Source organism: Mustela erminea, chromosome 5 (genome assembly GCF_009829155.1).
Source record: "Mustela erminea isolate mMusErm1 chromosome 5, mMusErm1.Pri, whole genome shotgun sequence".
In the NCBI taxonomy this organism is placed as follows: domain Eukaryota; kingdom Metazoa; phylum Chordata; class Mammalia; order Carnivora; family Mustelidae; genus Mustela; species Mustela erminea.
The window spans coordinates 70,376,883-70,391,682 of NC_045618.1; the positions used below are offsets into that span (position 1 = coordinate 70,376,883).

Consider the following 14,800-nt stretch of genomic DNA (forward strand, 5'->3'; position numbering starts at 1 on the left):
TCTGGTTCTTTTCTCTATATATTCACATATACTTCTGGGAGACAGAAGAAAATAGGGAACACTGTGGAATATATAATTTCTTTCTCAGGTAGCCCATATACGAAAGTAACTCAACCATGTGTCCTGTATTAAATTGGCATCAAAACATGAGGACTTTTTTTTTTTTTAATGTTCTTTAGAATTCTATAATACTAATTCTTAGGCTGGAAACACATAGATTATCTTTGATTCTTTATCTTTATGCTTAATCTGTACTAAAATTCTTTACTTTGCTGGGATGATTATCTATCAGATTGCCTTTTGTTTCTACTTTGAATTCTGGATTACCATGTCAGCTTTGTCATGGATCTCCCTATATGCAGACTTTCTAATGTATACTGTGTAATTACTACTCTAGTCATCTTTCCAAAAGCAGATGCAAGGCTTGTTGCTTATGATGGGCACAGAAGTCAGCCAACTGCAAAGCTAAAGTGTCAAAGTAGATCTTTGAATAAATTTATTCAATAGCAAGTTGGAAACAGGACTAAATAAAATCATAATTGTATCATCATAAGGAAGATTTTAGTAGAGTAGTAATTACAGTATGGCTGTAACAACAGTGTAACTATACAAAATAACTAAAATGTATACATTAACTCATAAAAAATGAGTTTTCCCAATCTCTTCTATGTAGAGACAAAAGGCACTAAAATAAATAATCATCAGGCGCCTGGGTGGCTCAATTGGTTAAGCGTCTGCCTTCAGCTTAGGTCATGATCCCAGGGTCCTGGGACTGAGACCCACACTGGGCTCTCTCTCGTTCCCCCTATCAAATAAATTAAAATCTTTTAAAAATAGTAATAAAATAAATCATCAATATATAAAGGAGTATTTTAAGAAATGGCACAAAGAACAGAAAAAAGACAACATCCAATAACTATGATACTTTCAGGTTATTAAGAAAAGGCTTACTTACAGGTCTCTGTTTGATGGTCTATCTTGTAACCAATCCTTTAGTCAAAACAAACAAAAAACAAAGGTTAAAGAAAAAAATCTTTAGATGAAGCATAAATGGTTAATCCTGTTTTGTTTCCTACACTATGTTTTAAGAATAAAGGCTGAAAAATTAGTGTGAAGTAAGGACTTTCATACAAATGATGTAATAAAATAATAAATGGATATACCTTCCCTAAGGCCACTCCACAAGACAGAATAAAGAATTTCATGACTGTTGTTTATTACAACATAATTACAGTCTGGCTAGTTTTCCTCTGATGACAATTTATATTCTTAAATAATATGTGCCCACTGTCAAAAGAAAAACACAACAAAACCTAAAGAGTAAAATTAAAATTATACACACTATAAACAAATTTCAAAAACATGTAGGCATATTTCACTGAAGCTCTTTTCTGTATATGTGTGTATTGTTTTTATTCTGTAGATTTTTCATCCAATTTTAACTGTATAACTAGCTAAAATATCAAAGTAGATCTTTGAATAAATTTATTCAACAGCAAGTTGGAAATAGGACTAAATAAAATCATAACTGCATGTTCTGATCCAATTTAGTAGTTATTCAGCTATACTTGATCTATGTTATCATATTTCCCAATGAGTTCCTTTTTATTCTAGATTTTTTTCTAATTTTCAAGAAATTTTTGAATAGTATCTTTTCTTTTTTTTATGGTTTTAATCACTTTAATCATACTTGTTTTAAATCTGTAGCCAATAATTCTACTATCTTAAGTTATTAGAGGCTCAATACTGTTTATGTAACTCAAATCCCAGAAGTTTGTTATTTGGCATTTTTCAAGTCCTCTTCAATGGAACTTTGTTTGTGGCAAAACTGTGCTGCTTAGGTTCACAATGGGTCCTTCCAGAAAGGAGGAACTGCTACTGTGAAACTGTGTTCACTAACTCCCCTTCCTCATTGAAATAATTTTTTGATAACAGGATTTTCAATAATATTATCTATCTCCTTATAGAAGAATGTAAGTTAACATGTTCTTGATGACCCAGAAAAATTTTGAGTAGTGGTTTCTATACTTGACTGACTAAAGGAGCAAATTTTCTGCTTTTTCCCAAGCTATTTGTCTTGCTTGCCAGAGTGATGATTTTAAAGAGTGTTTGTAAAATCAAATATTACTTCAGCTGCCTGGTAACGACTTCATATAATTAGTTCCAGTACAAACAAGGGATTCCTGCCTTTCTTTCTTTTGCATAAACTTTTCTTTAAAATTTTCTAACTACTGCAGACAGTAATCCGACACTGGCTGTAGCAACATTTTTCTAGATCTATCTCCTGAGGGCAAGGGAAATAAAAGCAAAAATAAACTACTAGGGCTACATCAAAAAGTTTCTGCACAGCAAAGGAAACAATCAACAAAACTATAAAGCAACCTATGGAATGGGAGAATGTATTTGCAAATGACATAACTGATAAAGGGTTAGCATCCAAAATATACACAGACATACAACTCAATAGCCCCCAAACAGATAATCCAATCAAAATGGGCAGGAGACATGAAAAGACATTTCTCCAAAGACATACAGATGGCCAACAGGCACATGAAAAGATGCTCAACATCACTCATCAACTGGGAAATGCAAACCAAAACTATAACGAGGTATCACATCACATCTGTTAGCACGGCCAAAAATCAAAAACATTAAGAAACAAGTGTTGGCGAAAATGTGAAGAAAAAAGAACTCTTTTGTACTGCTGGTGGGAATGCAAACTGACACAGACACTGTGGAAGACAGTACAGAGGTTACTCAGAAAGCTAAAAATAGAACTACCCCCTGATGTAGTAACTGCACTATTGGGTATTTAGCCAAAAATACAAAACACTAATTCAAAGGAATATATGCACTCCTATGTTTACTGCAGCATTATTTATACCACCCAAACAATGAAAGCTGCCCAATGTCCAGTGATAGATGAATGGATAAAGAAGATATGGTATATGGTATACAATGAAATATTATTTACTCATAAAAAATAAAACCTTGCCATTTGCAACAACATGGATAGAGCTAGAGAGTATAACTCTAAGTGAAATAAGTTAGAGAAAGACACATACTGTACGATTACTCATATGTGGAATTAAGAAACAAAATAAATGAGCAAAGAAAAAAAAACAAAAACATAGATAGACAAAACAAGACTCTAATTATAGAGAATAACTAATGGTTTGGGAAGAAGGAAGATGGGAGGGAGGATGGGATAAACAGGGGGTAGGGATTAAAGACTACATTTATCATGATGAAATACATAAAAGTATAAAAAAAATACATACATATATATCTAAATACTTAAATATATGTACCTTAAAATACACATTTATTTAATTGAAATGTACAAACCGGTAGTAAAGCTGCTTTGGAATCTACTTCATGAGTTTCTTGTGTAGATGGCCTTCTACTGCTACTTCCCACTTGAAGAAAAATTTAAAACATACGTTACAAAACTAAAAATTATTTTAATATTAACAACCAAACACAAGTGTTTCTACACATTTTAACTTTCTTAAGATAATTTATCCTCTCCCCAACATTGCTGATGATAAGAACTGCGTAAGGCCAGAGGTCTTTTTACTGGACATCAAAATTATTTATTTTTGTAAAAAGGTAGTAAAAAAGAGTATGAAGAAAAAAGTTTTACTCTTCGTATTTCCATTTCTTGTATATCCTACCATGAATATTTTGTGTGTGTACACACCTATCATTTTTTAAACCATAAATGGTAGGATGATATTTATTATATATTTGGGTTTTTTTCTTGTTGGCTTTATAACTTTAAGCTTGGAGATCTTTCCATTATCAGTACGCAGAAAATTTCTCTATTCTATTTTGATGCTATATTGAATTTCATACTATGGGTACACAATAATAGTACAGAATAATAACCAAACTCCTATTGATGGACATCTGGTATGATTTCAATTCCTGTCATTACAACATTGCAATTAATAATCTTATATATACATCATTTTACAGTAATGGGAAAAAAACACCTCATCTTTTCTCCTGTGATTTAAGATGCCATCTTTATTTAGGATAAACAAACCCAGATATGATAAACTTTAAAACTAAGCCTATTTTAAAAAGCCAGGATGTTAAATTCTAAAGTACCTCAGATTTCACAATTTTATGATATAGTAAAGAAAAACCTCAGAATGAATGTGATGGAGAAACTTAAAACAAAATCTGTATTCCAAATGTAGAGGTGGGGGAAAGGTCAGATTTAAGTTCATTAAAAGAGTCTGGGCAAAACTTTTTCAAGATAACGAAACTGACAGATGTATTAAGTATCTAAGTATCTTGAAGAAATGTAGTTAAACAGCAGAGAATCTAGTGTTGATCTAGCCAAAATTACAATAGGACTATATTGGTGGGAAAGAGTAAACATGTGTGTGTATATGTACTCACGTGTGTGTGTGTGTGTGTGTTTGGGGAATAGAGAGAGGAAAGGAAGAGTTCTATCCTTGCCTTCTTTACTGGGAGGTCAATAGTTATTGTCTAAAACTGAAATATGAGGATGCAAAATTAGAAGCGTGCTAACTCTAGAAATAATATCCATGTTACTGAAAATGAGTTTTATTTCTTCCCTCCTAACCCTTCTACCATTACTTTTTCTTACTTTATTTCTCCAGCTACAATGTTAAATAGAAATGGTAATAGTCAGAATCCCTGCCTTGATTCCCCACCTGGCTTTCACTGTATCATTATGAGATATGGTATTTGTCGGCGTCTACGGCCATACCACCCTGATCGCGCCCGATCTCGTCTGAGATATGGTATTTGTGATAACTTTTTATAGATACCCTTTATTCATATTAAGGAAACTTCATTCTAACTTTGCTAGTTTTAATATGAATGGATGCAGAATTTCATCAAATGCCTTTTATGTAGCTACTGAACAAACGATTTTTCTCCTCTAACCTATTACTATCATGCCTCAATTATATATACACACACAAATAAATATTTTAAAATGAGATAAATAAAGTATATATACATATATATGTATATGTGTGTGTGTGTGTACTTTTTTAATGTGAGTTCCACACCCAACATGGGGCTTGAACTCACTACCCCAAGATCAAGAGTCATATGCTCTACTGACTGAGCCAGCCAGGTACCCCTCGTCAATTATATTTTTTATGTTAACGTTAAACCAACTTGCATTCCTGGAAAACATTCAGGGAAACGATGGTCAGGTGGACATCGTAGTTATGTTTTTCTTAAGGAACCTTATCAAGATTATATGCACATTAACGAGAAGGTGATTAATAAATTTATATGCATATATAACTGATTCATAACAAAGTATGATAAGAAAACATCCCCAGGCCTTTATATTACCCAGTGAAAAATTAAAGGTACAAAACAGCATGTATGATATGTTACTTTCCGTGTAAAAATGAAAGGAAGAGGGGCACCTGGATGGCTCAGAGGGTTAAAGCCTCTGCCTTCAGCTCAGGACATGATCCCAGGGTCCTGGGATCGAGCCCAGCATCAGGCTCTCCACTCAGCCCAGGAGCCTGCTTCCTCCTCTTTCTCTGCCTGCTTCTCTGCCTACTTGTGATCTCCGTCTCTCAAATAAATAAATAAAATCTTAAAAAAAAAAAAATGAGAGGAAGAAAAGACTTCTGCCGTATAAGATGCATAAGTGTGAAACTCTAGAGGATAAATAAAAATAAGTGGTTACATGTGAGGCTGAAATAAGAGGCTATTTTCAAACTGCTTGAATGTGTTTGTATTTCAATTCTGAAACAAATAAATGTATTAGCTATTTTTAAAAGTTAAATTAGAAAAATATTTTGACTAAATGACTATAAAGATTAAAATACAGATTCACTTGTAAAAGTTAAAATAGGCAGATTCATTAAAAATTAAGTCTTTATATATTTCACCTTTATGTACTGAACAATTTGTTTAAAAAAATTAAAAAAAAAAAGAAGAATATTAGGATTATGTATTTTATTCAAGCTTAAAGCAATAGTGATGGACCAGAATCATCACTTTCTGACTCTTGAAAACATTTACTCCAGGTGTGTGACAAAGATAAAATACATTTAAAGCTTAAATGAGCATGTTTGGTAATATAATACACGTAGTCAGAAATTACCTTGTTCTGAATGAAGAGGAATAGAAGTTTTGCGACATTCAGTAAATCCACCATGAGAACTCACATGTTTCAAAGTGTTTTCAGAAGGAACATCATTCTGCATATTGTACAAATACACAATTTAAAAACAATCAAACTGAATTTCAAATAATTGTTCTAAGTAGCAAAAGAGTCTCTGTATCTATATAGTTCAATATGCTTTAATCTACCTGGACACCGAAGAGTAAATTACATCAAAGAATAAATTACACTGAAGAGTAAATTAACTGTGACCAAAAAGGTCACAGTTAATTTTCTTCAATGACAATCTAAAAAAACTACATCAAAATATCCTACTTGCTTATTATCCATAAATCATTCTGAATGAATTGTTTTTCATAGTGATACAACTTCATAAAAAATTGGGGGAAAATACGAAAAACTGTAGGGAAAATAATAAAACATTTATCAGCTCACCTAAAAATCAAAAAGCTATTTTACACCAACATGGACAGATTATAACAGTTTAGAGGGTGGAAGAGTGGTTTTTATGGGAAAGAAGGAATGTTTTGGGTAGCTTTCTTACTGATTATATGAGCTGCATATATAACAAAGATCTATTTGATCATTATATGTCACATTTCAATTTTTTCCAGATCTGCTTTGACTTATCTATGATTTCCATTTTTTGGTACTTAAATCTCTTCACATCCTTCCTTTAATATTGTAAATTCCTTGAATGTTTAGAAAGTCCTCCTGATTTTACTGACTTAGTATTTCTATTTTCTTAAATGATTTGAGTTTTTACATTTAAAGTTAGAATTCATCTGAGCTTAAGAAGTGACTGAAGAACATAAACAGGCGCATCTGGGTGGCTCAGTCAGTTAAGGGGCTGACTTTGGCTCAGGTCATGATCCCAGGGTCCTGGGATTGAGCCCCACCATCAGGCAGGCTCCTGGCTCAGGGGAGAGCCTGCTTCTCCCTCTCCCTGCCACTCTGCCTACTTGTGCTCGCTCTCTGTCAAATAAATAAATAAAATCTTAAAAAAAAAAAAAAACATAAACAGACTTTTTCTACTCAATTATCCAATTTGTACTTACTGACAAAGCATCTTCCTTCTCAACAATTTCTAATCCAATCCTTCTTATTAAATTCTTATTTGCAGGGCGCTGGGTGGCTCAAAGGGTTAAGCCTCTGCCTTCGGCTCAGGTCATGATCTTCAAAGGGTTAAGCCTCTGCCTTCCGCTCAGCGTCCTGGGGTTAAGCCCCCACACTGGGCTCTCTGCTCAGCAGGGAGCCTGCTTCCCTCCTTCCCCACCGCCCCTATGCCTGCTCCTCTGCCTACTTGTGATCTCTCTCTCTGTCAAATAAATAAATACAATCTTAAAAAAAAAAATTCTTATTTGCAGAAGGGTTATTTTAGAGTCACCAAAATGTTTAGCTAAATCTTCATTATTTCAACTGTTCTACCTGAGTAGTATTTTATAGTCTAGTTTTCCCTTCCTTTCTTCTTTTTACCTGTACTTTTTCCTGGATGAACAAACTGCATTAAACTAATGTGGGGACATCCAATATATTCATACTGTTTTCAACTATAAACAGGTCACACACTATTATGCAACTTCAAAATATTCCCAAACCTCTACCACCTTTCAGAAACAATGAGTTTTAAAATGTTACTACAATAAACTATTACTTTTAATAAGTAGATTTAGCTTACATCTCAAGAAAATTAGGCTTTTCTACCTTTGATGCTCTGTGCTCTTCATATATAGCTGATTTATACAGCCAAGTGAGAGTGCTCTCATTTTTACCTGTAGTCACAAAGCAACTCCAATTTCTCTTCTGATTTGTTTCTTTTGAAACCAGTTTTAGCTATTTTTTATTTGTTTTATTTAAGTGCTTTCCTTGATATATACTCTTCGATGCAATGATGTATCGGTTTCACTCTAGTGACAGAAATTCTAGTGCAGGATTGGTGATGTGCTTCAAGGTATTTGTAAAATTCCATATACCTTAACAGAAAAAATTTTGTGTATGTGCATTTTTCTGGGAAGAGGGTCTATAGCTTTCATTTGATTTTCAAGGGGTGTATAAATCATAAACATTCAAGAACTCCAAGTCTCAGATGACCATGAGCTAGAGCTCATTATTCTATTATTACAGTTTGAGTTCTTTTTCTCTAAGTAAATTACTCAAAATTGTTTAATTCAAAACACAGCCACCAGTTTTCTGCCTCCTCACAGAAATGTGTATCTTCTTCTTGCTTTTACCAGAAAGTTACTTGCCCATTCATAAATTTTTAGCATAGTCCTGGCTTTAAGGTCATTTAATAGGTTCGTTGTTAAAAGGCGAAATCTGTGGGGAAACCTCCACATATACCCTTCCCCATTAAGGAACATCCATTTATCCTAAATGACTTCCTGTGTACATCAACTGCTTCATTATACCAAAATGATGCCATGAGAACGTGCTGACAGAATTCTTTCAACTGCCACTGTGACACGCTTAGAGACATTTTAAAAGTTGAAATGAAAGGGGCGCCTGGGTGGCTCAGTGGGTTAAAGTCTCTGCCTTCGGCTCAGGTCACGATCCCAGGGTCCTGGGATCAAGCCCTGCAGTGGGCTCTCTGCTCAGCAGGGAGCATGCTTCCCCCTCCCCCACCTGCCTCTCTGCCTACTTGTGATCTCTGTCAAATAAATAAATAAAATCTTAAAAAAAAAGTTTAATGAAATACATATTAGAGAATGACAGCCTAAGTCAGAGTAACTGTAATTATTACTGAGGACTGAGAGAAGCAGAGATACTAAAAAAAAACATTTAGGAAGCAAAATGACTTAGACTTGGCTATTAAATGGAAGAAAGTAGGAGTGCAGTTTGCCCAAGTAAACCAAAATGTTAATGTTATTAACAGAAGCAGGAAATACAGGAGGAGAAACATGTCTGCTAAGCAAGAAGATGGTGAATTTAAGGTTCTGGCTGCTGAGTTTGACAACTCTTAAGATTTCCAATTAGTTAGTAGTTCTAATCTTTTACTGTGGTGTCATGCCAATCCTCTAGTCAGAATCACTCCAAAGATTTACTTTCCCCATACGCATTCCTAGCCTTCGGTTTTCCTGGCAGAAATCCAAATGCTGATATGGCTAGTAAAAAAATTCATGCTATTTCAACTCTATAGCTGAGAAATTATATTCCTGGTATTCTCTTGACTTCTTAGTAACTTTACACAATGGTTACCCTGAACCTTCTCTTTCTCATGTATTCCACCGTGCTTTCCACCAGCCTTACTAGAAAAACAAACGCCTTAAAGTACCAACAACTCCCCAGATCACTTTTTTTTTTTAATTTAAAGATTTTATTTGTCAGAGAGAGAGAGTGCACAAGTAGGGGCAGCAGCAGGCAGGAAGAGAAGAAGCCTCCCTGCTGAACAAGGAGCCCAATGTAGGACTCAATTCCAGGACCTTGGGATCATGACCTAAGCTGAAGGCAGATGCCCAAACAACTGAGCCACCCAAGCACCCTCCCCAGACTACTTTTTAAAAAATCTCCTTTAATATTAAAAAGGGTTTGCATAGTTTATATAGGATGAAATACACAGATTCTTAAATGGTAAGTTAGAGAACAGTTTTAGCAGTCTTTCTTTCCAACTCAAAACACCTGTGCAACAATTTTGTCAGACTTCCCATAAAAGTTATACTTGTTAATCCTTATCATCTGCATGCTCAATTTCACTCCATCCATGTCTTCTTGTTTTTAAATTGTAATTCCCAGTCAGCCCTCCCTCCCTGTAAGAAACTGAAAGATAAAACAAGAGACACAACTTTAAAAAAACTGGATTCCCTACTTGTTCCTTTCCCTCATGTTAAGACTATCATGGGTATTTATGAAAGCAACAGTTAAGAAATACTTCTTACTCATTATTCCACACACTTAAAAATTTACTTAACAAACATTTATTGAATATCTTACACCTGCACATTATACTGTAGTTATTGCCATATTTAGCTTTTTACTGCTTGGCTACAGGTTTACGTTCTAATAAAATTCTGGGCCTGGGAAAGAGTTTAGTTCAGTATTTAGTCATGGGGAAATGTACAGGGAGAAGCATTTTTAAAAAGAGAAATGTTAAATAGGTGTTTTTTATTTTCATCCATTTAAAAATGCAGGTTATTCGCAGATTTTTTCATATTTCTTTTTTTTTTTTTTCTAAGACTCTTTTGAGAGAGAGTGAGCGAGCAAGTAAGGGGGGAAGCACAAAGGGAGAGTGAAAGGGAGAAGCAAACTCTCCAATGAGCTGAGAGTCCTACGTGGGCCTCGATCCCAGGACCTTGAGATCATGACCTGAGCTTAAGGCAGATGCTTAAGTGACCTAGCCACCTGGGTGCCCTGTTTCTTCTTTTTAAATGGTGTACAGCTTTTAAATACTTGGGATAATCATGTTGGTGATGGTCTCTGCTAAAACTATTTTTACTGAAATGTTCAGTTCTATTTTGAACTAAATCCCCAAATAGCAAAATAAGATTTAATTGTGCTGGTATAAAGATTTACTTACGGATAATATTTCTTTTATCTTGTTCGATGCTTCTTTAAACTTCTGTAAATAATCTATGCTATCTCTGTGTCCTTAAAGAGAAAAAAAAATTACAACAAAAAATATATACTTTTTTCTTATCAAAATAATGTCATTGTCTAAAGTCTACATAAAAAAGTGATTTGTATTGTTTTCTAAGTAGTTTTGATGGGTCTAAAAAGTTTCCTATAGATCTTTGGTTATATACCAAAAATATGTCAAGAAGCTAGAGAAGATGAGTAGTTCAGTATATAGTAACAGCAAAAGTCAAAGCCTCCTCAAACAACGCTACATGTGATATGAATTGCTTGAAATTTAGAAAGAAAAAAGGGAAGCAATTACTTTCACTATTAATAATATAAAATTACAAAGAGACTCTTAATCTCACAAAACAAACTGAGGGTTGTGGGGGGCGGGTGGGTAAGGAGAGGGTGGTTGGGTTATGGACACTGGGGAGGGTGAGTGCTGTGAAGTGTGTAAACGTGGCGATTCACAGACCTGTGCCCCTGGGGCTAATGTTTATTAACATTATATGTTAATAAAATTTTTTAAAATTATTTTTAAAAATATAAAATTACATATATATTTACTATACATATATATCCACTATACACACACACATATAATATATCCACTATACACACACACATCGTATCTAGAAATAAATATGTAGGTTATCTACACATATTATTTCAAGTGACAATATACTAACATACAGACTGTATTATACTGTTAAAAAATAAATTGCGATAAATTTTATGTAGGAAAAGTTGTCTCTAAAAATCCACAGTGAACTTCACCCAGTCTAGCAGTAGAGATCAGGATGCTCAGTACCTAGATAACTTACAGGGTTGACCTCAATGTGGAGATTATATAGACATACCATATTCTCTGACCAATCTCCATACATCTTTCATTCCTAGGTAAACTTCTAAGTTAGGAAGGCTCAAACAAGTGTTAAGACCAGGTTAGGAAGCTACCTGATGGAAAAATTCAAACCTGAAGAGACAGAGGGCCTCATTCATGCCTCAGAACATTCTGGTCATGCCCACAAACAACCCAAGTTGTTTTCTAAGAACTTCTTCTTCTTTTTTTTTAAAAGATTTTATTTATTTTTTTGACAGACTGAGATCACAAGTAGGCAGAGAGGCAGGGCAGAAAGAGAGAGAGAAAGAGAGAAAGGGGGAAGCAGGCTCCCTGCTGAGGAGAGAGCCCAATGCGGGGCTTGATCCCAGGACTCCTGATCATGACCTGAGCCGAAGGAAGAGGCTTCAACCCACTGAGCCACCCAGGCGCCCCATCTAAGAACTTGTTAAATACTTTAAACTTTACTAATCTAATAGGAAGACTGTTAGAACACTATATTCTCCCAAATACTAGAGACCTAGCTAGCTCTATGAAATATTCTCTCTTCACCTTCTTCCATATGGCACACTGTCAATATTAAAATGTGCTTAGGTCTCCCCCATTATTAACAACAAAACAAATAAAAAACCTTACCTACAAACCACAGTATTAGTTCTTTCTTTCTTTTTACCTTCACAGTGAGCTTTATAGTTGCTCCCCAAGTACTCCTCTTTACACTCCCTCCTCCCATTCACAATTTATTTCAATATAATCTGGCTTCTCCCTCAACCACTTACTGAAACAGAATTAATTTGTTATCATTGCCAAAATAAATATATTTTCAGTCCTTATTTTACTTTAGCTATCTGAAGTATAAGAATGAATCATTCCTTTCTGAAATGCTCTCCTCTCTGGGCAGTAGTGGTTTGACCATACATCCTCACTTTCCAAGTAGAGTCCTGGCTTTCCCTATTAGCCTAATTGTAATTATTAGCATACCCTTTCACTATCAAAAGTGTACAGGTTGAGATGAAAAATTATATGGCCACCCAATTTATAAGATATTGCTCTTTTCCAGTTATTTCTACCTAGCTTCCACTGTACCTTTCTATTACTCCCTAAGTATCTAACATTTATGAATCACTCAGGTTCTTTCAACAAGTTAACCAAATTCAATAAAAGAGTCTCAAAATCAAAAGTAAGAGACCAAGTAAGTTTTATATGTAAATGTTATTATAGTAAATTCACTGAAGAGGTTATGTGCCAACACAACTATTACAGCTCAATTCAACCTATTTCCCCCATCTGATTCCTTTTAAAAGTTTTAGAACTATATTTTATGAAATGCAGTCCCCACTTAACCATATAAGTACATGGTTTTATTAATTAGCTATTTATTTTATCTCTAAGGTGTTAATTTTAATAAAAGAATAATACTGATATACAAATATTAGTTTCCCAAACTTACCTACAAATGCTCCAAATTCTACATTATCCCCTTCTGCAGCTTTAGCGCAAACAATTTCTTGATCTTTGGTTACAGTTTCTAAGTGGCTTTTACAGCTTGGCTGGGAAGGTGTACTAACAAAAAATTTGGTTGGAGGGGACGACAGATGTGGTATGCTGTTAGAAGAACTGCCTAATTTTTGATTTTTACTGAACATTTTTAACATTTCTACCCCATGTATTCTCTGTCGCAGTTCTGGAGGAGAAATAGCACTTGGGAATAAGGCACCACAAGAGGAACCAGCCTCTGGGAAATTGAATTCTTTTCTCTGGGGTATCACAGGTAAATCCTGACCAAATATGTTACATTGGGGATCTTTTTCATCTTTCATAAAAATATTACAAAGAAAGGGATTAGTACTTTCAAGACCACCTTGAGGAAGCGAGGTGCTAAGTGTATTTACAACACTGTGCTTTTTCCATACAGAAGGTCTTACAGGACCATCGTCAATAAGGTTTTGAGCCAAATGTTTGGAAATGCTCAATTCTCGTGTGATTTCATTGTGAACTTTGCTAGCTTCTGAAGCTTTCTGAGCAGTGAGTGTTTTTAATGTATCTACAGTCAGGGCTGAAAGATCTTGCAAATGGCCAATTTGAGAATCTAACGACTGTAATGATCTTTTTATATAGTTGACGCGATCTCCAACTTCTTTAATTTGAATGCACATCTGCTCCACCCTGTAGGGAAAAACACAGGCTTTTTATAAATGTTAAAAATTAATGTTTTGGAGACTCTTTTTGTAATCTCAATAAATGACAACAGTAAAAAGAAATTTTACATGCACTCAAATAAGCTAAGATATAAAATAAAATGATTATTTATTTCTTTATAAAAGACACACCTAATGTTTAAAAAGGGTCTGGTGCTGATTTTATTATAATAAAATCAAGATTTCAAAAAACATTTTTGTTATTATTTTAATTTGCCCACATCAAAGTAAGACACATGAAAATGAGTATAAAGTTACATATACATAGAAATACCATTACCATTATTATAACTATACTATCGGCTTCCAGAATGTAGCAAAGCCATTAGAAAAAAAAAAAGTTTTAAAATATAGTTTCACTTTTCTTCACTGACCAGTAAAGAACATTAATTCTCCTGTCCTCTGTAACAAATGTTAAAAAATAATAAGAAACTGACTTACTGACTTATACTAAATATTAGAAGTGAATTGTCTTCTGATATATCGAACTATTACTAAGCTTACTTATTTGACATAAATTGAACAATGACCATGTATAAGGCATATCAGAATCCACTGTGACATAATCAATTATAATTAAAGAACTTCTGAACCTTTCAAAAGTGACACGAATTCTCTCTTCACTCCCAGAATGGAATTTGTCATCTTTTTCATTAAAATACATCTCAACACACTGTTCTTCAAAGTCATGTAGTTTCTTTTGATCTTCTTCTGTTAAAAAAAGTTCTAAGGAGGGAAAAGAAAAAAAAATTAAGAAGACTATCAAGATATCAAATTACAGCTCATGAGTCTTATGATTTAGGGTTCATAAGACTATATCCATCATCTGTAATTTTTTTCTTTTTACTCTAATGTTTCTAAAGCACTGGACAAGTATTTCCATTTTTTTTTCTTCAGTAGAACAGTTTCAGGTACCTTTCTTCTAATTTCCTCTTCCTACAAAACACTCTTCTCCTGGTTGGGTTATGGACATTGGGAAAGGTATGGGCTATGGTGAGTGCTGTGAAATGTGTAAGCCTGTGATTCACAGACCTGTACCCTTGGGACAAATAACACATATGTTAATAAAAATAA

At 34.1% G+C, this 14,800-nt stretch overlaps 1 protein-coding gene across 5 annotated transcripts in view; it reads right to left on the bottom strand.

Annotated features, from left to right (window-relative positions):
* TRPM7 (transient receptor potential cation channel subfamily M member 7) overlaps positions 1 to 14,800 on the bottom strand; it is a 110,362-nt gene that overhangs the window by 19,058 nt on the left and 76,504 nt on the right. For all 5 annotated transcript variants that reach the window (XR_004285827.1, XM_032343696.1, XM_032343698.1 and 2 more), the window contains exons 25-30: positions 14,320 to 14,452; positions 12,979 to 13,694; positions 10,647 to 10,717; positions 6,116 to 6,212; positions 3,349 to 3,419; positions 956 to 990 (exon numbers count right to left, since the gene is read on the bottom strand). Coding sequence is in view for 4 of the 5 variants with exons in the window: in XM_032343696.1 (XP_032199587.1) it covers positions 956 to 990; positions 3,349 to 3,419; positions 6,116 to 6,212; positions 10,647 to 10,717; positions 12,979 to 13,694; positions 14,320 to 14,452 (1,123 nt within the window). In the remaining variant the exon portion in view is untranslated. The remainder of the gene's footprint in view (positions 1 to 955; positions 991 to 3,348; positions 3,420 to 6,115; positions 6,213 to 10,646; positions 10,718 to 12,978; positions 13,695 to 14,319; positions 14,453 to 14,800) is intronic.